A 25,433-nucleotide genomic window follows, 5' to 3' on the forward strand; every position below is an offset into this window, starting at 1 on the left:
AAATCGTCAGCAGCAGCAGCAGCATCATTGAAGCAGATAACATCTGCTTCAATACATCTGCACCGTACCCTTTGACCGTTGTCGTTAACTCTTAAAACGGTTGCACCCTTTCAGGTGTATATTTGTCCCACAACGATACACTCTAAGAAAAGTTTACACCTTTTGGAGTGTACACAACGATAATAGTCATCTGTCTTGCTCGCATTTCATTTCTTGTCTTTCTTTCTATGTCATGCTGATAACGCGCATGTCGTTCGTTACTGGAAAATACCGGGCTCGCCGCGCTAAAGAAAGGAAATGCGGACAAGACAGATGACGATCATTGCACTCTACACTCTAAGAAAAGTTTACATCCTTTGGATTGCCCGCATTTCCTTTCTTTAACGCTGTGAGCCCGGTACTTCCTAGTCACGAACGGCTTGCGAGTTATCAGCTTGGCACAGCATTCTCGACAGGAAAGTAGCGAACGCAGAGTTTTCAAGAGGAAACGCAAGCAAGGCAGTTGCGGGACAAGATAAGCCCCAAAGGGTGTAAACTTTTTTAGCGTGATCGATGTCCGGCACACTCTTAAAAAAATTACACCCTTTGGAGCTTATGTTGTCCCACAACGATAATCGTCATCTGTCTTGCCTGCGTTTCCTTTCTTTAACGCTGCGAGCCCGGTACTTCCCAGTCACCAACGGCGTGCGCGTTATCAGTGTGACACAGCATTCTCGACAGGAAAGTAGCGATTACCGAGTTTTCAAGAAACGAAACGCAAGCAGGGCAGATGACGATTATTGTTGTCGGATAGATATAGATCCGAAAGGGTGCAACCGTTTTAAGAATGTACGCTGGAAGTTGTTACGTGTCCTCTAGGGAGCGTTCTGCCGCAAAAAATTTTGAAAGCGGCTTATTAGTAGCCGAGATAGAAATATTTCAATGCCGCGAACCCATGATTTCAGCAGGCGAGCTCCACTGCCAAGCAAGACGCTCTCTCCACTCGCCCCGTCTAGCCTCCCCAAGCGAAATTCCTGCCTTGCGTTTTCCCGTACCGGACCTCGAGGATCGCGTGATGCATACGTCACGGGCGCCGCCTTCATTTTTTTTTTCTCCTGGCTTTTTTTTTTTTCCGGCGCTGCGCACTTCCGCTGACGGCGTTGCGCGCCATCTGTAGCGGTTGTCTCGTTTCGCGCAGCGCACGATTTTGCGCGCCGTGCACGAGGACACCTGACTAGCGGTATAATTCAGTGCTACACGAATACCGAGGCAGACACAAGCGGATCGCAGAGCATGATTATGCGCTGGAACACGGTAGAAGATGGCATAGTTTCGGTACCTGTGCATGTGACTGCACGACCGTGCGAACAAGCAGACAAAGCGGAAGTACATCTCTTGCTTCGGTGCGAAGTAAAACAAAAAACACGCGGACATTTCGTCTGTGTGTTTTATTATTTCTCTAAACTTCAATTCGCCAATTCAAGCAACAGATCACACAAATAACAGATTTTGCCTTGAATAGTTCTCGAAGTCACGTGTCTCGATGATTGACGTCACACTGCGAACGCGAGTACGTTGGCGCAAGAACACGTGTACGTCACCGTCCGGCTTGGAGCGCGGTCGCCGCGAGGGAAAAGGAAAACGGCGTTCGGAATGAAATTTTTGACCTTCCCGTAGCGATGTAATACTTTGCAAACACGATCGTTAGCGTGCATTGTATGCTCTGCGCTTGTCAGCTCAAAATGGCCAGACCTGGTGAGGGGCCCTATAAAGGGATGCTAAATTAGTGTGATACATTATTCTTTTAAAAACTCATTTTCGATCATTTCGCGGTTATGTCTGATTATTAGAAGAGAGTGAAAGCTCCATTCCTTTTTTTTTTTTTAATTTTGCACCAAGCCTACACCACCGGTATGTCATTGTGACATCATTAATTTCAAAGCATTTTTTTTCTTCCTTATTGGGCCATTGCGACTGAATAAAATTTCTTGAATGTTGCTATGTTCAATCTTATCACGAGAAGCCAACAAACAAAGACACCAAGGAAAACATAGGGGAAATTACTTGTACTTACTAATTGAACTAAAGAAATTATAATGAAATGACAGCATCGCACGCGTAATGCGAAGATGTGGGATCGTTCCCCACCCGCGGCAAGTTGTTTTTTTCATCCATTTTCATAGTCATTAATTTAGAATTTCTTTAATCCAGTTAGTATGTACAAGTAATTTCCCTTATTGTTTCCTTGGTGTCATTGTTTGTTGGCGTCTCATGATTTGATTAATAAAAATCGGGCCCCTCGGTTAACCCCCGTTCTTATGTTTAGCTTTAGGCACTTTTAGAAAGTAATGTAGTTCAGATCTTTTCCGATTAAAAAAAAAACTATGCCCGCACAGGCGCCGTCTAAATTTATGACATCACGGCAGGCTTGTGCGGAACCTTCAAGATGGATTGCTGAATTACACTTAAAGAACTCGAAAAAAAAAAAAAAAACCCAGTCTTATCGTAAGCTGATGCTTGGGTGTGTAGGAGACACAAAAACAAAATATAATTAAATGGTGACGCCACCGTGAAGTTCCTGCACTAGCTGTCAGTGACAGCACACGATCTTGGCGGCTGTGCAATGAGTCAGGATTTTGATGGGCGTCTGCTTGGGTTTAGTGAATTTGTTCATTGACAAACGAGAATGACATTGCATTCAGTCAAACTCATGTTCTTGAAGCATTTTCGGCACAAAAACCAATGTTTATAAGAAAAGATGGCCAGAACACTCGAAAGTACAATGAAATAAGTGGTGTCACATTAACATACCTGTGCTGTGGTTTGGCTGCGAAATTAAAAATAAAAATGTCAATCAACAAACTTCTGTCTTCATTGTACAAACTTCATTGTACAAATAAATGAACAGCCTTGAACTTGTACTTTAGCAGTCTAAACTTATGGTCATGCAGGGAAGCAACTTCTTTCAGTCACTAGCCATTGTCTATTTGCATGTTGGGATAGAAAGGGAAGGCAGTGAAGCTGCAGACAAGTACAGGCAAGCAACCTTTGGAGAGTTATTTTAGGTTCACTGCTGCAGGGGATAGGTTGGTAATATTTGGTCTGTGCCACTGTAAGCAGAACCTCTCCCAGTTGCTAGAGTGTTGCCACCCCCAATGGAATAGCACTATCGAGCTTATAAACTGCTTGCCCTGACAAGGATAGCACTATAAGTCTGGCCAGTAACAAAGCCAATACGCAGGTGTAAAAGCATCGCGACATGGTGGTGAACAGACTGAGTGAACTGCTAGTATTTAATTTGAAGTATACAATTTGATTAAATGGTAGTCTCATTAGTTGTCAGTTTTTAGCAGTTCAAGGGTGGGAGGGTTTGCTGTATTCCAGAATATATTATGTTGCTGTCTTGGCTTCTTGGGATGGTAGGCAATATAGGACTGTGAGGAGAGTGTATAAGATGGATGGTTTAGTGCCACCTGATACAATTTAGTATATGCAATGCTTGCCTCGTAACATATAAGTGGTTGGTTTGGTTTGTTTCATTAAAGTTTTTATGTGCCATGTAGTGTGTGCATTCTTTGGGCCTCTCGCTTTGTCCTAATCATGTCACACAGGAAGTTTGTTTAAGGCATCATTCAACATGAAAATTTAGGAAACTGGTTCTATGTATCTAGTGGATGCAACATTGTTCTGTGCTTTCTGTTCAGGCAATGGGCCATCGGGCATCACCATGTCATACTTCCTAGCTGGTAATTGGCCATGCTACGCACCTGGTGCCTGTCACCCAAACCCGTACCTACATGCGAGGCTTGAAAATAATCGAAGTCTTTCCCTTGTTGAACAGGTGAGTGGCGAGCATAACCTCAAAATATTCTTGCACAGCAAAATCATTAGTACGCTGTCACCTTAGCAGTTTCATTTTTGTATAGAACCCTATAGGGTTTTGGTTTGAGCCTTTTAACACATGGGAGTTCTCTACTGGCCTCAAACAATGGCAGAGAATGCATCCGATTATTGGAGCACTGGAGCACTGGATATTGGAGCATCTTTTTTGTGGAAGGGTTTGACAAAAGAATGCTACACTTTGGCTAGCCTGGATCTAGCTATATTGTTTTGTATTTGCATTTGAAGAACACAGTTATTTTCAGTGTGATAGGAATGGATATCTAATGATTATGCAGTGGTATTTTGCAAGACGAGAATAATGAAGTGATGCTTTTTCATACCCATGATGTTTTACATCATTGTCAAAAGGTGTTGTGGGGTCAGTTGAACAGATGGTGCACCTGATTATTCTTATACGTACATTATTCTTAACAATGCCTTCTCGTCCAAATGCATTGGTTATGAAAGCCATAACAAAGTAAAAAGCAGCTACAAAAAAAGAAAGCTTGCCTACGATAAAAGAAAAATTGCAATTGATGGAGCTGCTGTGTGGAATAGCCTTCTACCAGAAATAATATACAGCAAGAACTTTCATGTAGTATTAAAAATACATTGCTTAACTCATATTTATCCTCCCCATGTTTGAAATCTTAAAAGTAATGTCAAAAGTGACTTTTTCTAATTATGTCTAACTATGTTGTACTGCACCACCATCTATATTTCAACCTTATATCATTAAGTTTGTTGTCATTTTCGCTGGTAATAGGGGTGTGGGAATATTTGGATCAAATCAAATTTCCAAAAATATCCAAAAAATAAATCAAATATTGTCCTATTCAGTTCAGCCCTCGGTCGAATAGTCACTATTAAAAAGAACCAAATAGTTTTCAAATGGTTCATGCCGTCGATGGTGCACCATCAAACAAAGCAAAAATGTGATAATTTTCGTCTCATCCACAGTGGATATAAGGCGCTCACATTCTATATGTATGCAAGCAAATTTGTCACGAAACAGTACCAGTAGTTCAAGACTAATAGGTAAAGTTTTATGGCAGATTTTTAACTTCACATAACTTATAAATGCTGGTCTTCACAGTTCATATTAAACTACTAAGATCTATTGTTTGTGGATTCAAATGATAATTATGCTATAATTAACTATGTTGTTGTTTTACGGCATTATTTGACTTTCATTTGGGACCTATCAAGACCAATTGACAAATCAAGCCCCATAAAAACTAATTGGCCTTTCATGATTATATTGTGCTTAGTGTTACACTGACGAACATAAGAAACAAGATGTGGACATACGTTCCTTATGTTCCTTATGTTCATCAGTGTAACACTATGCGCAATATAATCATGAACATCCATCAACCAGCCCCGTTCATTGCTTTACTAATTGGCCTTTATTTCCGATCGCAACATAAGTTGCAATGCAAATACACATGGCCTTATTCTGCTACTACAACTTGCAAGGCTTGAAAGCTTTATCTGTAATAAGCCTAATCATTGATAACAGGGCTAACATATATTTCAATTAGCCTATCCGCAAGCAGTTTAACATTGTACAGCTCAAATACAAATTACTTATATATGTGCCCAAACTTCTAATGGACTAACAATAAACTAATAAGCAATTGTATTACACAAATATAAACTCCTATCAGGCTAATAAATATATTGTACATCAAATTCAAAAACTATTTGGACTAATACAAATCTGTATTGGAATTTTTGCTAGAACTCTATTGGCTGTATCTATTAAGTGCTAAATGTCAAACACAGTAGGATAGGTCAGTAGCACAGATGTTAGACGACAGCGGCCATGAAGATCCTTTATACACACGAGTACACAGAACTTAGTCATGGGTTATAATTGCCTGGGGTTACGGACTGTGAGCAGTAAGAAGGAACTACTCTAGCCATTTTATCAGATTATGATATAAAACTATAATAAGCTCTTTCGTGAACCTGCTGTGCATTAGTCCGCTCATATGCAAAATGTTCCATGTTACGCTACATGCGTGTCTAAAGTTATTGTTGCAAAATCCATAGCCATAAAATTGTCACTTTTCCTTTACTTTTCTATGTGCACACCAATGCTTATCTTCCACTGAGATCAATTATGGTAAAGTTTATAATTTTGCTTTTCAATTCAACTAAATGGTGCCATGTGAAAAACAAATGTCTTCAGAATAAATCTTGCCAGCAGCAGTAATATGAGATGCCATAGATATGCTTGAACATGGCAATTACATGAGTGTATGACCTAAAAGTGCTTTGCCAAAATCTGCTTTGTGATTTGCAGGCTAATATGACACAGAATTAGTTTTTTAAATTCATTATTATTGTGAAAAGTAAATACAAAAACTAATGCTCATATGCATATTTATTTCATTATTCTATTTGAAAAAAAAAAGAATATGGCTGATCCTTTATGCAGGAAATGCACAAATGCTCAAAGCATTTTCTGTTTGTGCTTGTTTCATCAAATCCTGCCCACTGTTGCTCTACAATCCAGGACCTCTCATTGCTGAGCTCGGGCCTTGAGGGACGCTCGTGCAACCCAGTGTCATTACTCCTGGACACCTTGTGCCATCCAGATGCTGACCTTGGCTCTGATGAGCCTTCTGCTCTGAGTTGGGTTCACAATCCATCCAGGGTGCTGGACCATGTTGTCATTGGCAATGGTCTACCAGGAGGCAGTTGGCAGGTAAGTGTCCTGATGACTTGTAGATTACACAATATTAGAACTAGCTGGCAGATTTTGTGGGCTTTCTTTAAATGTTGTATTTTTCAGGCTTTCTTTAAGTGCGAAGAGAAAAAAAAAGCACCACACAGGAGCTACGTTTTGAACCCCCTCTTTAACGTGACGAAACATACTAAACCCAACTGAATATATATATATATTTTTTCATAATTCATCTTGGTTAAAAACGCAATTTCACGGAATATGAAAAATATTCCAAGTAGTGCCACATGACGGATTGTTGGCTTCAACCAGCTGTGGATTACCTTTTTTTTTTTAAGTCCTTTGCTCAAGTTATGTGAAACACCCAGTAAGACAAAATTTGGTGAATTTCTTAGATAAGTATTTAAGGATACGAAATTGAGAAGTAAAAACAAATGTTGCTGGCACAGTGGAAAGTACACTCATATAAGCCAGGGTGCACCTGTGCATTTTGGCAAACTTCTGTATGGTTCATGACACTTATCTGGAAACAATTCTGTTTTGACATTTGGTTACTTTCACTAACAAATAGTGAAGGAGCCATTCTATCTTTATCATAACTGCCTTTCATGACACATGATGTGAGCTACTGGACCAGTTTGCTTTATCAGCCAACAGTAGATAACCCAACACTGACCCTGTGTGACTTTATTGGCTTCAAGAAGCTCCTTTGCTGCCCACTTCGAACTAGAAGAACTTGTATGCTGCTGATACAAACTACTTATATGTCTACATGTATGTTTCTGTTCGTTCCTTCATTCTTAGTTGTGCTAAGGGTGAATGCAATTTGCATTAGTGCAGCTTACAGCAGATAAATGTGACACATTAAGTAAGCTCCAACTTGTGGCAACAACTTTTTAGGATGTAAGCCATTTGAACTTTCCAAGTTAGAATGCTCTAGATATCATATAATTTGAGTCTGACTGATAATTTGTGGCAGATGTAATTGGCACCGCTAAATAGGGATGACCTACAAGCACTGCTTTCATAAATGTACTGTACTGCAGTCACAGATAAAATTACTTTTGTACGAAACTCCACTTTCGCACAATTGCATTTTCGTCTCGCGTAAGTCATGGTGGAACAGTATTAGAATTGTGCCAGATTAATAGACCTTACTTTGGCCTGTGCCAGCTTGCACATGGTGGAATGAATCAACCAAACTGCAACATATGTTGTCATAAAGAACACGGGTATTTGTAAAGCAATCTATTTCTGGCTGTCCACCTGCTTAAAATCGGCTTTGACAGTGCATCAGAGAGGCCCAAGACACTTTTCAATCATTGTAAATAAACTGGTTCAACTGTTGAATGATTTGGTAGTGAGCATTGAAACCAAGTGTTATGTGGAGTGATCATATTTAATTTTTTAAAATTTCCTCTGGCAGATAGCATAATTCTTGTCCTTCAGCTGGAAATTTTCAGAGGTAGACATTACTAGCACGAGAAATTGAAATGTGTATTCATCTAATTAAAATAATCACTAATTAACGTTCTAACATTAATTATGTTACGGCACATATTGCAACTTACGAATTGTAGCCTGTGAGTTTGCAAGATGTATCCACTTGAAATGAATCTCCGGCATAACACCAGTTTCAAGATGTTATTTCCCAAAGTGTGGGACAAATTATATGGCTGTTTGTTATTTTGTGAGTTGATGCATAAAAGAGTGTTTTGTTAGAGGACCACTGACACCAAAAATTTCAAACACCAGTTGTTTGTGTTAGATTCTCCTGCATACATATGTACATCCAACAGAGTATTAATGGTGAACATTGCCTGGGACATAATTTAATATTGTTTCAAATTAAGCAGGAATGCTCGTCTGAGTTGGCAGCACTTCGCAACATCCTCATCAATATGATGTGTTTAATGGCTGCTCGGACTCTCTGTGACGTTTTGCAGGCTCTGCGAATATTTTTGACGTCATAGATCGAGATACATACACAGAGCATGACAAGAAGTTGCTTCGATGTGTAGGGCTGTTTGTCTGTTTGCAAGAAACACACTGTACTATCTGGCACCTGACTTGTACCAACTACTGCACGCAACCGATTTCTGAGTTCCCAGTATATGGCTTTGGATTGGACAACGTATGAACAACCATATAAGGTATAATAAATACGTAAATAAATAAATAAAACAACTTGCGCAGACTGCATGAGATCTGCAACAGAGCAGCACCGGCGGCGGGGCAGTTATTCGTCGGTTCATCGCCACAGCCAAGGCATTTGCATCTATCACCACTAACAGAGGCATAAAAATCGACTACAGTTTGTTTCTGACACGAAATAATAACTAATAGAATAAAGTTATGTTCAAAGTGTGCCTGTTCTGCAAAGCAGCACCCAGTACTGAAACATGGCAAGATCGGGAGCTGCAATGTGAGAGCATTTTGCATTGAAGACAGTCATCACACGCCAACTGTCTCAGCGAGGCGGTTCACACGGCTTACACGTTTGCCCTTCAGACCCTTGGCATCAAGAAAACAAAGTGAATTGTTTTAATCATGACATAACTGTACAAATGTTAATTCTGTTGGAAAAAATAGGCGCTCTTCTGAGGAGGTGTGGTCAGCGAGTAGGTCTGGCTCGATCAATGGCTGTCATCGAAGCTGTACGTCAGTGGACAGCACGTCATTGTGAACAGTTTGTTGCATGCGAGGTGATGTGCTTTTATTGACAGTACTCATGTAACGCGAAGGAGCATCATGCAAAGACATTTGTTTTGTACTTCCTGATGATGAAGACAACCACGATTCTGATGCCGATGATAGGGTGTAACACACTTGCCATTAGCAGACAAGTTCTGCAACTGCGAACTCCTCTCTATCACCGGTTTTTGAGCACCGAGGCATGAAGGAAAACAATCTCCTCAGGCTGATCAATGCATTCGTACTATGCCACCTCACGTACACGATTTCTATGCACAACTGGCTCGGAGCGGAGCAAGACAAGCTCAACACTCTCATCCGCAAAGTAGTCAAGAGGGCTCTCGGGCTACCCATCAGGACCCCTACCGAGGATCTCTTGAAGCTGGGGGTACATAACACTGCCGAGGAGATTGCCGAAGCCCAAGAACGTGCGCAACTCACTCGCCTGACCACCACAGTGGCAAGTAAACGCATCCTCGAAGAGCTGGGTTACCACCCTGCGGGATTCCCGATGGTCAGTACCCTGATCCCTAGGTGCATTCGAGACAAGTTCGTAGTGGCCCCTGTGCCCCGAAACGTCCATCCTGTCCACAACGAGGGCAAACTCAAGGCCAGAGCAGCAGCTATCCTCAAACAGATCAAGCAACTCGACATTAGAGCAAGCTTCGTCGACGCCGCGGAGTACAGCGATGGGAAGACCTTTGCCGTCATTGTGGTTGACTCCAGTGGCAAGATTTCCAATAGCACCTCGATTGGCTCTTCAGACCCCGGCATCGCCAAGCAAGCCGCCATCACCCTTGCCCTGCTAGACGGTTGTGGGTCCGAGATCTATAGTGATTCCAAAACGGCAGTTAGGGCTTTTCAGAAGGGTTGCATCGCCAAGCAAGCTGCTTGTCTTCTTAGTCGCTGGAGTCCATATGCTCTCGCAAATAATTCAATTCACTGGTTTCCAGCTCACGTAGGGTCGGTCGAGGGTGCTCCCCCGAACCTTGATGAGTCTGCTCACGAGGCTGCGCGTGACCTCACCGACCGCGCTTCCTCTATCAGGAGCGCTGACTCCCCTCCTCTCTACGGTCACAGGGATGCTCCCACTACTGACAACGAGATTATTAAATATTTCTACATGTCTAGAAGGGCCTTTCCAACTCCTCACCCCAAGTTGAATAGGGTGCAAGCCATTTCGCTTAGACATCTACAGACCAGCACATATCCATGTCTGTCCACTCTCCATGAGGCTTACCCCGACGTGTTACCTCCTGCGGGCAGACCTCCACTCTAGCGCACATGCTCTGGGAGTGCGGGTCGACATACCCCAATTTCATCAAGGAGGAGTGGGACTCGCTTCTGCGTAGCCCCGCTCTGGAAAAGCAAATACTGGCCGTCCGGCGTGCCCATGACCGGGCCAGTGGACTAGACCTGCCGGTCCCGACGTGCGACTAGCCGGGTGCGCGACGAGTTTGCGTCCTCGCTGGACCTGCAATAAAGTTTCTTCACTCACTCACTCACTCAATCACTCGCTCACTCACTCACACAGATCATGTGTCCGGTCAGTTGCGAACGCCAGTGTGACACTCATTTCTTATGGTTTTGGGCATGCATTTCAATGCGACGTCAAAATTGACCATAATTAACGATGCTAGTAATAATTATATGTCACCTTGGATCATTTATGGTTTCATTTCGTGATTATCAGACACAGACCTACTCATTAAAACATAGAAGTCACAAACAAGAATTTGGCTGTCAGTGGTCCTTAAAAAATTATGTGGAACAACAGTGCATATTCATGGCGAGATTGATGGCAAATATCTGCAAACTGGTGTCATTCGTGAATTTCATTCCAAGTGGGTGCGCCTTGCAATCTCACCAGCTACAATTAGTAAATTGCAATATGTGCCATAGAGTAATAAGAATTTAATTAGTGGATTCATTTAATTAGTTGAATATGTGTTTGATTTTTTTTGCAAGTAATGTCTGCCTCTCTGAATAATCCAGCTCAAGGACTAGAATTTATCTGCAAGAGGCGATATTTAACAATTCCATAAAGCTTAAATATGATCATCCCGTATACTCCCATGTGCACAACAGAGAGCTTACAATTTCAATGCTGAGTTTTGCTAAATGTTTTCAAATCCCCACCATTCTTCACTATTTTCTGATAAGCTGCAGTTATTAGCTGGATTACTTCGAACTCATGACTGGTTATAACCCAAACAACACATGTACTTATAGGTATACCCTGGAAATGTCTTCAGGATACATCTTTGAGGTTGTAGTGATATTCTGAGGACATCCTCAACTGACCCTCAAAATATCATAGCCTTGTCTTAATTGTCTCACCCTTAGACATCCTCTGAGCATCCTTGGGAAAGCCACTGATTACCTTTATAATATATTTTCTGTACATTGACTATGAAATATACAATATTGACACAGGTACTTATGTATACTCTATTCATGTACTGCATTTCGCCCGCTAACAACTTAATGTTATCCCTCAGCACTAGACACCTGCATGATTGGAACCTACTCAAATGTTATCATTGATTCTATCTGCTGTGTATGTTCTCGCTGAACCTTGTGTAATCAGACTGTATGCCCGACACAAATTTGGACATGTTGAGGACATCCTTAGGATGCTTTGTGTTGCCTGGGAAGCTACATCAAGTAGACCAGCAGTGAGAACAAACAACAAATAGAAGTGAAGGCAATCAACTGCTAGCAGAGCTTTCGCTTACTTCCAATTTTTCCAGGCAGCAAGGGTTAACCTTGTGTGAATAACCAACCTAGGTTATCTCGTATTTGGTTATAGTGATAACTTACAGCTGGCGTTTGCAGGCCGTGCTTCACAGGTCCTGCAGCGTCCCCTTGTAGGACTCCACAGTGGGTGACTGGCATTACTGCCGAAATCTCGCATATCTTTATGGCTAGCTCCTTCCCCCCACTCCCTGATTGCCCTCAGAAAAGAGGGAGTACCGATAAAGTATTCCAATTTTTTGGTCGGCAAAAAGAATCTTTCCCTTGTTTCCACATGATCCATTCTGAAAAACCAGCTAAACCAGTGTGAACAATCTCGCCATTCCTTGTATCGAAGTCCCTTACCGAAGTTTTTGGTCCAGGTTATAAGGCGTCGAGGATGGCTAGCGGTGACCTCCTCTTGGAGCTCCGCGATCAGAAGCAGTTTGAAAAACTGCCTAAACTAGTATCATTTGGGGAGACCCAAGTAGTAGAAACATCGCACCGCACGATGAATACCACCCGCGGCGTTGTCTCGGACATTGATTTGATTTTGCTGGAGCTCACTGAGGCTGAACTCTTGGAGAGCTTCAGTGAACAGAATGTTATAAATGTCAAAAGAATTAAGATGAGGCGAAATGGCAAAGAAATCCAAACGAAACACTTGATATCACCTTCGGTTCGAGTGTCCTGCCCAAGTCAATCGAGGCAGGGTACATCAAGCTCCGTGTTAGGCCATATGTGCCCAACCCCCTCAGATGTTTCAAATGCCAATGTTTCGGCCACAGTTCGCAGATCTGCCGAGGCCGCCAAACCTGTGCGAAATGCAGTGCCCATGAACATACCTCTGAAGCTTGCGAGAACAGTCTCCATTGTGTAAACTGTGATGGGGAGCACGCCGTATACTCGCAGTCATGCCCATCTTGGGAAAAAAGAACAGGAAATTGTTACAATCAAAGTCAAGTAAAACTCAAGTTTCAAGGAGGCATGTAGGCGGGTTTCATACCTGCCCAAGAACACCTTTGCCGATGTGATGCGTCAGGGGGCAGCGACACAACGGCTTCCGGCGGCTGTCCGACCCACAAGCAGTGAGTCGGCAGTTACGCCACCTGCTCCCGCAGCGGTTGCAGCTAGTGCTGCTCTGCCAACCCAGAAGGGGCCATCCACCTCTGGGCAGGTGGCCTCGAAGGTCTCATGTAACGTGCCGAGGCCTTCACATCAAACAAAGCGCTCGGAAGAGCGAGTGTCCAGCACCTTGCAACAGGCGATGGACACAACCACCAGCCAGACGGCGCCACCAGCGCCTAAGGAGCGGCGAGCCTCTCTCGACCGCTCCAAAAAAGACAAAACTCCCGTCACGGCGCCTGGAAAAGGCCCGTGAACAAATATCACTCAATTAAGCACGCAGCACCAAACACATTTATTATAATGGAGACACAAATACTACAGTGGAATGTATGAGGACTTATACATAACCTCGACGACATTAAAGAATTACTAGACAAACACAATCCCAAGTTGCTGTGTGTTCAAGAGACACATCTAAAACACACACAAACAAACTTTCTTCGCCAGTACACCATATTCTGCAAGGACCGTGATGAGGCCAACAGCTCGTCTGGCAGTGTAGCAATCCTTGCAGACAAGTCCGTAGCTTGTCGTCAGGTAGCTTTACAGCCACCCCCTGAGGCAGTGTCAATTAGAGGGATTATTTTCAATGAGTTTGTAACCGTCTGTTCCATATATATACCCCCAAGCTATCGCCTCCAAAAAACCGATTTCTATAACCTCGCAAATCAGCTGCCGGAACCCTACATACTTGTGGGTGATTTCAACGCCCACAACACGTTGTGGGGAGACGTGCGTTGCAATGCTAGGGGGCGACTCATTGAAAATTTCATCCTTACATCTGGTGCCTGCCTGTTTAATAAGAAGGAGCCAACTTACTACAGCATCCAACACAATTCTTATTCATCCATACACCTAGCCATAGGCTCTGCTTCTCTTGTGCCTCATCTGGAATGGAATGTGATCAGTAATCCTTTCGGAAGTGACCACTTCCCTATAACAATAAACTTAATAACGCAGCATGACAACCCTCCCCGTCTTCCCATTTGGAAATTAGCATCAGCTGACTGGGAGCATTTTAAAGAATCAACTCATTTATCACCCGATTTTATAAACAATATTAGTATAGATGATGCTGTCACATATTTTACCGCTTTTATTATTGTTGCTGCTGAAAAGTTTATCCCGCAAACAAATGGTGGTTCGCATAAAAGACGTGTTCCCTGGTGGAATGAAAACTCTAGAGATGCGCGAAAGAGGCAGAATAAGGCATGGGGCATATTGCGCAGATTGCCGAATACAGAAAATCTTATTGAATTTAAACACATAAAATCGCAGGGAAGGCGGATACGACGTCAGGCAAAGAGAGAAAGTTGGGCGAGGTTCCTTTCAAGCATAACTTTGTACACACAGGAGGCGAAAGTTTGGAATGGCGTAAGGAAGGTAAAAGGGCAGCAAATAAATGCGTTGCCTCTGGTGAACGATCAAGGGGAATATCTTAGAAGAACAGGCAGACACCCTAGGGGAGCACTTTGAGCATGTGTCAAGCTCAAACCACTACTCAAAATCATTCATCAAGTACAGACAAATAGAAGAATGTAAGACATTTGAGCGGAAATCCCCACAAAACACGCCATACAACCGTCCTTTCTGCATTGCTGAGCTGAGAGCTGCCTTGATCGTATGCAACAGCTCTGCACCTGGACCCAATAGAATAATGTACGACATGATTAAGAACGTACACACTGACACAAAACTGTCACTGCTTGCACTTTTTAATACTATTTGGGCTGCTGGATATTTTCCACCTGCATGGAAAGAAGCGATCGTGGTCCCCGTTTTGAAAAAAGGTAAAGATCCTTCGTCAGCGACAATCTACCGCCCGATAGCTCTCGCGAGTTGCCTTTGTAAGCTGTTTGAGAAAATGATTAACCGGCGGCTCATACATATCCTTGAAATGAACAAAATACTTGATCCCTATCAGAGTGGCTTCAGAGAGGGTCGGTCCACAACCGACCATCTCGTGCGTATTGTCGGGAATGGGCATCCGTGGCAATATGCTAAACATGATAGAAAGTTACCTGTCAAATCGTACCTTCCGCGTGAAAGTCGGGAATGTACTCTCACGTCCATTTATACAGGAAACTGGTGTACCCCAGGGAGGTGTGCTCAGCTGCACACTCTTCATAGTTAAGATGAACACACTCCGCGCTTCATTACCACCAGCCATATTTTATTCCATCTACGTAGATGATATACAAATAGGTTTTAAATCCTGTAACCTTGCAGTGTGCGAAAGACAAGTACAGCAGGGATTGAACAAGATAGATATCTAAGTGGGCAGACGAAAATGGGTTTAAAGTCAACCCCCTCAAAAGTTGGTGTGTTCTCTTTACAAGAAAGAGAGGCCTAGTTCCAGATCCGTGCATGGAACTGTGTGGAGAAGAAATACCTGTCAACAAAGAACACAAATTTCTAGGTGTAATACTTGACTCTAAGCTTACTTTTATCCCACACATAAAATATCTCAAAGCTAAATGTCTAAAAACAATGAACTTACTCAAAATACTGTCACAAACAACATGGGGTAGCGACAGGAAGTGTATAATGAATATTTATAAGAGCCTCATTCAATCAAGGTTAGACTATGGCGCCATATAGTATACAACTCTGCCTCCCCGAGTGCACTAAAGATGCTGGATCCCGTCCACCACCTGGGTATCTGTCTGGCCACAGGCGCATTCAGAACTAGCCCCATTGAAAGCTTATATGTAGAATCGAATGAGTGGTCACTCAATCTGCAGAGATCTTACACCAGCTTTACATATTTCCTTAAAGTGCACTCTAATCCTGAACATCCGTGTTGTGAAACTATTAACGATTCGACATGTACTGCACTTTTCCGTAATCGACCCTCTGTGAGACAGCCTTTCTCACTCCGTGTGAGGGAGCTTAGCGTGGAAATGGATGTTCCACTCTTCGAACACCGCTTAATGCCTCCAGCGAAGCAGCTACCGCCTTGGGATTGGCAGGTGATAGAATGTGATATATCTTTCCTAAGAGTTACAAAATACGCAGCAGAGCTCGAAATAACGAATGTATTTCCATGAACTCCAATTGAAGTACTGTTGTCCCAAATTCTACACCGATGCGTCAAAATCGCATGTTGGTGTGTCTTACGCGGCTGTTGGACCATCTTTCTCTGAAGCAGGTGTACTGAACCCCCATACAAGCATCTTTACCACAGAAGCCTAAGCAGTACTGTCTGCGGTAAAACACATAAAGAAATTAAAACTAGAGAAAGCGATCATATTCACGGACTCGTTAAGTGTTGTAAAAGCACTACTGTCCTTAAGTAAACACAGAAATAATATTCTCATTGAGCTTTACTCTCTCGTGTGCAATATTTATTCGTCTCGTAGACATGTGACAATATGCTGGGTCCCTGGTCATAGATGCATCGAAGGTAATGTGTTGGCCGACCAAATGGCCACATCAATTACACCTCAAGCTGGTAATTCCACCACTGCTATTCCTGCCACAGACCTCAAGCCTTTTTTGCGAACGAAACTGCAAAGCTACTGGCAACGCATGTGGGACAAAGAAACAAATAATAAGCTGCATTTGATTAAGCTAACGATAGGTTTCTGGCCCACCGTTACAAAAACAAGACGGACTGATGTCCTATTCTGTAGACTCAGAGTAGGACACACATATGGTACTCACAATTTTCTGCTTACTGGCAATGAACCTCCTACCTGTGGTAGATGTGGTGAAAGGCTCACCATCCTCCACGTCCTCGTGAAGTGTCAGGAAGCCGAACGAGAAAGAAGGAAACATTTTCCTCTAGCATACCGATATTATCGCCCTCTCCATCCCGTTATGCTTCTTGGTGAGGAACCCCTTTTTACTACCAAAGCTGTCCTAGCTTTCTTGAATGATGTGGTTTTACATGTTAATAGCCCAATAGTATCGTAGCGCATCCTCTCTCTAGAGGATACTGCTGTGATAGTAGTCCTTGTACAGCACACGCCTTCAGGTCCTTGTGCTTCAAGGACTCTGTTAGGGCAGTAGTGCTTTTTCAAATTTTTTATCAAAATGACCAATTTTAGCACGATGCAATTCCTTTACAATGCTTCTTTTGCGTCCTTGGCACACGTCACAATCATAGTCACAGTTTTATTACATGTAGCTCTTGCACATTTTTGCAGTGACCGTCTTTTAGGCCCCTTTACAGCCTTGTAACATTCACTGCTTGTAATTTATCGCTTCACTTTGATTTCATTACCATTGGCTTGGCGCTCTTTGGCCATACCTGGCCCTTGTGCCATAAAACGCCACACATCATCAGCAATCAACTGCTAGCAGAATATTCCCCAAAAAGGGGAGAGAATCGAGCATTTGTAGGAAGTTATGCTAGCTTTGCCATTTATACTGACTATTTTTTGTACCTCATTATATTTTAAATTTCTGGCTGCAGCTGAGCAGCGCTAATGCTATGGCATATTGTGCTGCACAGCATTGCAGAGCCACAACCAGAAATGTGTTCCTAAAAAAAACATTACAAAGCAGCATGCTAAGTTTGAATGAATATAACTTTTGCTGTCGCTGTTTATGGTGAGAAGTAAAAGGCTGCTTAGCAGCAATGTTGCCCATGGTTCTTGTTGCTGTACAAGGTGATTGTATATGTTTTCAAATTGTACTTTCCGTACTTCTCTTTTAATTGGTACAGTCATTCTATATGCTCTTATTAAATGAGAAGTGAAACAGGGGGGCTCTAATTTTTTTTTAATTCATGACCATATAAAGCCAACAGGCAATGAAGCCTAAAAATGCCAACTTGCAATGAAGCCTTGGCTTCATTGCCTGTATGCTTTATATGATACATACTGTTATAGTAATTTAAGCCTATGTGGACATCTGCATTGCTGTGCCTAAAACATTTGCCTTTTTATAGCATTCGTACATGCTTTCATGTAAGAAAGGTCGATTTCCAAGGCCAACACTCGGGCAGTTTAGCTGTAACTATCATTCCACGCAGTAAAATCATCTGATTCTGTGCCCATATGATTACCCGCTTTCACATCCAGTTGACATTTTAGTCGAATCAGTTCAAGTAGGCTTGCAGCTCTTGCTTGGAATTATCAAAATGTGATGCCACATTCTGTGGCTGTGCGAAATTTGTAGAGATCTTGCTGAATTAAAAATTGATGCTACATATGCATTTGATTTATTCTTATTTTTCTGCTTGTAAGGCATTTGCTTGCAGCTTGGATTAAATTATTTTGGTGCTGTTTTTCGAGAACTGCATCAAAATATAAATATATTTGGCATAAAAATGCTTCAATCAAAAGTTCATCCAGAATCTGGGCCATTGGAACTGCCACTGTCCATGAAGCTGTGGTAGTGGCATGCGTTTGTATTAACAACTTCACTAATTTAGTTACCGTCAGTAACAAAGTTACAATTACTGGTTCTGTTCAAGTCTGTGCAGACGCAACACAACCTTATATTGGCCTACAAATGAAGTACAACATGCAATTTTTCTTGACATTGAATTTAACAGTAATTTTTTGGTTGCACTGAGGTGTAAACATTGAACACTTCACAATACCACCTTGGTCACTAGTATTCCTAATCACTATTTCCTTCAAAATTTAATTGAATAATGTTGTCAGCAGAAAATATCATTCACCAAAGGTCTCCTATGCAAAAATGGAGATGCTCTATCTTGGTTATATGAGTGTTTAGAATGTATACTTTCATAGTGTATGAATTGAGTCAATCCTGTCTTCCAGCATCAGACTTTTGGTTGAAATATGATTTATAATCTGTGCTTGTGCTGGGAAATGTTTCTTTTTTTCTTAATTTTTTTCAGTTTTGTGCCACCTTGAATGGAAATGAGTAGTTTTACGAGTATTTCATAACAAATACTAAAATTGAGGAATGTTGAGCAAACAGCAGCGGAGGCCACAGCCAGCCTGCACATAATGTATTTGAGACAGGAGCTTGTTTTGAGTGTACTGCCGTTGCCACACATTTGTTATTGTATGACATATTTATTCAGTTCTGGCTTTACTCCTACGCAGAGGATGGATGGTGGGATCCTTACCATAAGCCTTGGTTCTTGGATGGAGCTGCCAGACCTGACTTTCAAGGAGTGGGACTCATCAAAGCCACAGTCGCCGCAAGGCTCCCCCAACTGCCAAAACCGTGTGTCAGTGCAGCGAGTGGCCCAGTACTACCGGGACTATGTCAACCTCAAGCATCTGCAGCGTTACTTTCGGAACTTTGCCTCTGTGCAGTCTGTGCGGCCTTGCAACTCCGAGGATGACCCGGAAGGGGGCCACTTGTGGGAAGTTAAAGGTGTAGACAAACAGACTGGGACCTCTTTCTGCTATGTCACACCACATGTTGTGCTAGCAGCTGGCCATTACGATGCACCAAGGCGGCTTGGCATTCCAGGAGAGGACCTGCCTTTTGTGTCCCATGATTTGGGACAGCTAGAAGTTCTGCTGCGTGACACCAAGAGTTCCATCAAGAAATTGGCTGTTGTAGGAAGTGGGCTGTCAGCTGCAGATGCTGTGATCGCAGCACGTTTCCATGGTGTAGATGTTTGTCATGTGTTCCGCAAAAGGGTGGATGATCCTGATCTTGTGTTTAACCAGCTGCCACGATCTATGTATCCAGAGTACCATAAGGTACACCAGATGATGTCCTCAGCTGAGCATTACCCAGGCTACAAAGCATATGCCCATTGCCAGGTACGCTGCATCCATAGTGATGGCCGCATGGAACTAGATTCAGACACAGAAATTCGAGATGTCTCCCATGTATTGGTGCTCATTGGATCCCACCCAAACCTTGACTTTCTGCCTTTGGAAGGCACACAGCTAGGCCTGGTAGCAGGGCTACCGGTAGACTGCAGGGCTAACCCAATTCAAATTCACCCCCACACTCATGAAACTGAAGCTCTCAAAGGCATCTATGCTCTTGGGCCTCTTGTTGGGGACAACTTTGTACGATTTCTCCAAGGCGGTGCTCTAGCTGTGACAGCACACATTTGGAGGAGTGTGAGTGGCACCTAAGCCTCTCTGGCCAACAGAAGGTACGGGAACAAGGCCTCCAAAGCTACAAAAATACTGTCAGCTGAGCTGTATAGCAAAAATGTCTCACGTGTCACTACATGTTGTGTGTGACCATGTTAATGGGCCCATTACCATGGGGAACCTCTGCCCTGACAGGCATTGTAGCCAAGTCATGGCACAAAATGGTATCTGACCAATGCAGGAACTAGTCTGTATTTTTTATCTATATGGTAGGTTTACTGCTGTTTTTCAGCAGTGTTTGGTGTGAGACCACTGGTGAATTCATTTTTCACTCTTGTGCTTACCATTTCAGTTAAGTAGCCCAGTCGATGGTTTTTTTTATATATAGAAACATATTTGAAATTTGATGAAATAGGTGTATGTACCATTTGTCATTGTAGCAGTACTGTGTTGTCAATTCAGGTTTATGCTTGCACTCTGATGCAGATCTGATGAAATCTGGATTGCAATGGTCATGACAGTGATACCACCATGATAGACAAGATTATTCCAGTTCACTGTTTGTTGTTTGTTATCATTTCTGTGTTTATTTATTTTTCATCCGTATTGTTTTTATATACAGATACACGTTGAAATTTCCTAAACTCTAAAAACATCTTTTTTTGGAAGGTGTTTATGAATGTGCATTCTTGGTTACATGACTGGTCTTGTAGTTGTGCAACATATAGCTGCACTGCGCATTTTCATTGTTCACTACAAGATCATGTACATTTGTCATAGGTAATGCTGCAAATTCTGCACCTACATATATGTGTTGCATGAATGCATGCAGGAGGCAATCTGCTAACAGTGCCACTTATAAACCAGTGCTCATTTTTTATTGTAGTTTCACAAGAAATGCTGAATGAATATAAGTGTGCATGTATAAGTATCAGTGCTTGTGGAGCTGCCACTGGCAGGTTGAGCAGCTTCTTTTGTGTGTGTGTATGTGCATGCATGTGTGTGTGTACATGCATGCATATTTGTGCAGTGAGTCATGTTGAGAATTATATACATATAATTATATGAAGTCTATCATTCCCTATGGGTGCTTTGTACTTGTAAATCGAATTCGTTCTCTGCAGAAAGAAAAGGATTTGCCATTTACATAGAAGCTACATTGAATAGCTTTATTGAGGATTGTAATTGCTCTCAAGCTTCTGGCCTTTAGAGTTTGTCTGATCTGCTCAAGATATAGGATATAGTTGCACTACATTATGACAATTGTAAGATCACTTGTACATTGCTGTAACACTTTCCTGGTCAAATTTCTGTACCTTTAAGCTAATAAGCAGTGTTAAAGAACTGCATAGCTTCAAGGAAAACTGTGATATGAACTTATAGCATAATTTTTAGAGTGCTTGAGTCTGTTAGGAAATGTGTACCATTCAGTTGTACTGCCTTTGACTTTTAAGTGGCAGCAATGGGGGTGACGTGCTGCACAGGCATCACTATGCAGAGGAAAATATTTTCAGGTCCTGATTGTCCACAGCTGTAACGCAAACAATGTAGTAATGAATGTAGGTTCATGTAGAGCTCGTTTACACCTGAAACCATTTTATAACTTTCTTTTTTTAAGGAACTACCCTTATATTATCTGTATAAAACTGCAGATAAAGACATTTATTTGAGCTAAAAGGCTGAATTGAATACATTTGAACATAGATTCATTTCAGGTCCTGATTGTCCACAGCTGTGACGCAAACAATGTAGTAATGAATGTAGGTTCATGTAGAGCTCATTTACACCTGAAACCATTTTATGTTTCTTTTTTAAGGAACTACCCTTATATTATCTGTATAAAACTGTGCAGATATAGACATTTATTTGAGCTAAAAGGCTGAATTGAATACATTTGAACATAGATTCAACTTAGTTGTACTTGCAGCTGCAGCTGAGAATGTCGTTCAATCGTGAACTTCATTAAATCAGTGCTCCAGTGTCTTAGCGCTCCTGCAGTCCATGTTCTGAATGAGCTCCAATAGAAATGCAGGCAATGAATTTCAGACATGGCTAAAATGCTCACGCTGTCATTTTGTGTAGTCACGAGTGCACTACTTGATATTTATAGGATAGGCATGTGCACTTGAGCTGCAAAGTTTATATAACCAAAGCAGTTACCATCGTGCAAAAATTTTTCCGCCAATTTTTGTGGTGCAACACAGAATTTCGCTCGTGAAAACATACTGTACACAACAGCATGATTCATGCATTTGTTTAGCGTGTGTAACACCGTAGTTACTGCACTAATCGCCACTCGACAGAAATAAACTATTGTAGGTATGAAGTTAACTTATTTTGTGTCTCAAAAAGAAGTTGCAACCAGTTATAATTTATGACGGATAGGAAAGTTTTCTTTCCTTTTTATTCTAACAAATACCCCCCCCCCATTCCCCCTTTATTTCGTTGAGACACTGGTAACTTAGCCCAACTTAGCACACTTGGGCTTGGTGGGCTTATCAATATATTACATAACCTGGTAGGGTTGCTGGTAAGCCCACAGATCTCAAGAGGCAGTCTTTCTGCATTTCTTTCTTCTTTTATCTTTCTTTTAGCACCGATAAAATAATGTATACTCATGCCATTTTATGGGAATTGTGTGCAAAAGTGTGTCCTATGTTGTGGGAGTGGAATCGCTATTGCATCAGCTACACAGGTTGACTAGACGCAGCTGCCATGAGTGCACAGATGCCTGCAGCTGTTCCTGTTTGCATGTTCCTGAGTATCCTCATGGTTCCAAATGCAGTACGCTGAGCATGAGTGCTGACAATACGCCAGGTTAACAGATGGCATACAGCAGCAGATATTAATCTGCTAATTTGTTGTCCTCGTCTTCCTTCAGATGACACTCAGAGGTGTCTGATGTGCATAATCAGAGTGTGAAAATTTCTCAAATCGAGACTGCACAGCAAAATTGCTTTTGCAATTGAAGAAAAAAATAATATGCAATGTTCAAGAAAGTGTAACTCAACAAAGGAATTTTTTTTTTCATCGCAGCTTTTATTACGTTGGGCCTCTGTAGGTAGTACACTACAAGAAGTGTTTTGTTTTGCATTTTCGCCTTTTCTCAAAAAGCTCGCACTTCGTTTTTTGCCATGTTGGAGTGTTGTGTGCGAATGTCGGCATGAACAAGTAACCACAGAAATCCATGGAACATCCAGCAAGAATCTAAATTTATTTATAGAACAAGGCATACATAGTATGTACAACGAATATCCATTAATAGATAGCCATGCTAGGTGTCTGATGGATATGTGACATACATAAATAAATGCCTATTTAAGTATTTGTTCTTGTATATTTAAATATAAGCTGCACCACTGTTTCGTCCATGTAATTTGCAAATGAAACATAACATGTCAGTAGCATACTTCTGTCTCCTACTTTGACACACACAAGTTTTGCTGTCTACTCAGCCATTGAGGTAGATGTCGCAAAAACAGTGTCACATTCAACTAAAAATATCTAATAAGGATTGTAACATAAATAGCATGAATGTTCTGAAACAAGACAACTTTATAGTCTCATACACTCAACCACATTGACTGTTTCTTTTCTTACGACTGACGAAATTCACTATTAAATCTTCACTCATTTGTTTTGAGACAATGGTGCTAGTATGTGCTGACATATGGGTGTGTGAAGGTGCTCTCAACTGGTTGACTGGATGCACGAGATGCTTCAGCAAAATTACAGCACTTGAGTGCCAAATGTCTGATATCTGTATTTATCCTGTGGAATGCCAACTAAACTCAATTGCAAAAAAAAAGGTATGCCTTTGTTTTTCCAAAATGAAATATCCAATTTGAATGTTCGACAGATGTTAAGCAGAAATTCAATGATACCCTCAGCATATTGGTGACACTGTTGAAGCTCGGGCAAGTTGGTGCAAAATTTTTTTTTCAACAGCGCAAAGGACAAGGACCTTTGCGCGGTTGAAAAAGGAATATTGGTGAATGTCCACTACTTGTCCAGTGGGTATCTGTGGTTACCTATGTAGCTGTGGTTCATGCAATGTGGCTTCATACTGTGCTTGTGGTGTAACACCTGACCATATTTTGGGAAACAGTGTTTGATGGCTGCATTATAGAAATGTTACCAGAATATGTGTAGGTGTATAATTTTCGTGTCAATTGCATAACAACAAAGCCCTAAAGTACTACTAACACACACCTACAGGCATTCATTTCTAGGGGTATTGTATTGCCTACAGCAAAGCCAGTAACAGCACTGCTTCCTCCGATCACGGAAGTGTGAAAATATGTATTTATGACTGTTGCACGAGGCATCGCAGGCTTGAGATTCCGTTCATGTGCAACACTGGCCATGGTTACCATAAAAAGGCCAACAGTTGAAAAATTAGTAACTTCATGCAAATTGTGCTTGTTTGCGTTGTAGTGTGATTATAAATATCGGTACTAGGCTGATTGATAAGAGTAACCTAACAAATTATTTTGCAACCATAAGGACATTTGTTTTATTCTGCTCCAACATCATTTAGAGGTGAATCCAGTATATATGATGTTTGTGTGCATTAGTATTAAATTGTGCAAAAGAAAAATAAATTCAGACATTTATCAAGCTTGCCTGATGCTTCAGAAGGCTCAGGTTTTAGTCCTTCTAACAGACGTAGCTAAGGTGGTTTGCTATATTTCTGTAACTGCCAGATCAACCTGTAGTAGTAACAATCAAACCAGTTTTTGGTTTTACAGGGAGGGAGCTACTGCAGAAAGCACACCCTTCTCGAAATGGGTACAAATTCCAGTAAGTTTAGCTCCTAAAGCACACAATGTGGCATGTTGCTTGTATAGATTGTTTCGATAATAAAACCCACAATTGGAGGATTTACCTAAGACAGTATACCTAAGGGTGCTGTCTAAACAGAAGCAGCAGGAGCTGCTTTGCCTACAGAAGTTTATGGATTATTTACATTACACCATTCTATGTCACAGTTTTCTCTATACATATGTTTTGCATACATTAGTGCCCGATGATGTGCAGTACTGCACATGTGCTTGAATGAAGAGCATGTGCTTTCTTATTCCACTGAGCAGAGCATAATGGTATTGGCCAGGGTATCACAAATGTTGCCTAAACATTGTGATAAATTTTCTCTTAAATACATTCTGATAAAATGTTCTCAGTGTATGCCAATAGTGCAAAGTGATTGAAGAGTGGATAATAAATCTTGAAACTGCCAAGATGTTGCATGTTAAACCTTGCATCCCACATGAATAAAGACTGTCAGAGACTGTAATCAATGCTCTGTAAGGAAAATTAGGAGCATGATG

General features: G+C 41.7%; 1 protein-coding gene across 8 annotated transcripts in view; it reads left to right on the forward strand.

The window, feature by feature from the left end:
- The window catches only part of LOC126544090 (oxidative stress-induced growth inhibitor 2-like), a 215,669-nt gene extending 190,270 nt beyond the window's left edge, over positions 1-25,399 (forward strand). For all 8 annotated transcript variants that reach the window (XM_055061708.2, XM_055061707.1, XM_055061709.2 and 5 more), the window contains 3 exons: positions 3,684-3,820; positions 6,386-6,577; positions 19,144-25,399. In XM_055061708.2, the coding sequence (XP_054917683.1) occupies positions 3,684-3,820; positions 6,386-6,577; positions 19,144-20,142 (1,328 nt within the window). In that variant the 3' untranslated portion in view covers positions 20,143-25,399. The remainder of the gene's footprint in view (positions 1-3,683; positions 3,821-6,385; positions 6,578-19,143) is intronic.
- Positions 25,400-25,433: the final 34 nt, after the last annotated feature.

This window comes from Dermacentor andersoni, chromosome 1 (assembly GCF_023375885.2).
Source record: "Dermacentor andersoni chromosome 1, qqDerAnde1_hic_scaffold, whole genome shotgun sequence".
Lineage (NCBI taxonomy): Eukaryota > Metazoa > Arthropoda > Arachnida > Ixodida > Ixodidae > Dermacentor > Dermacentor andersoni.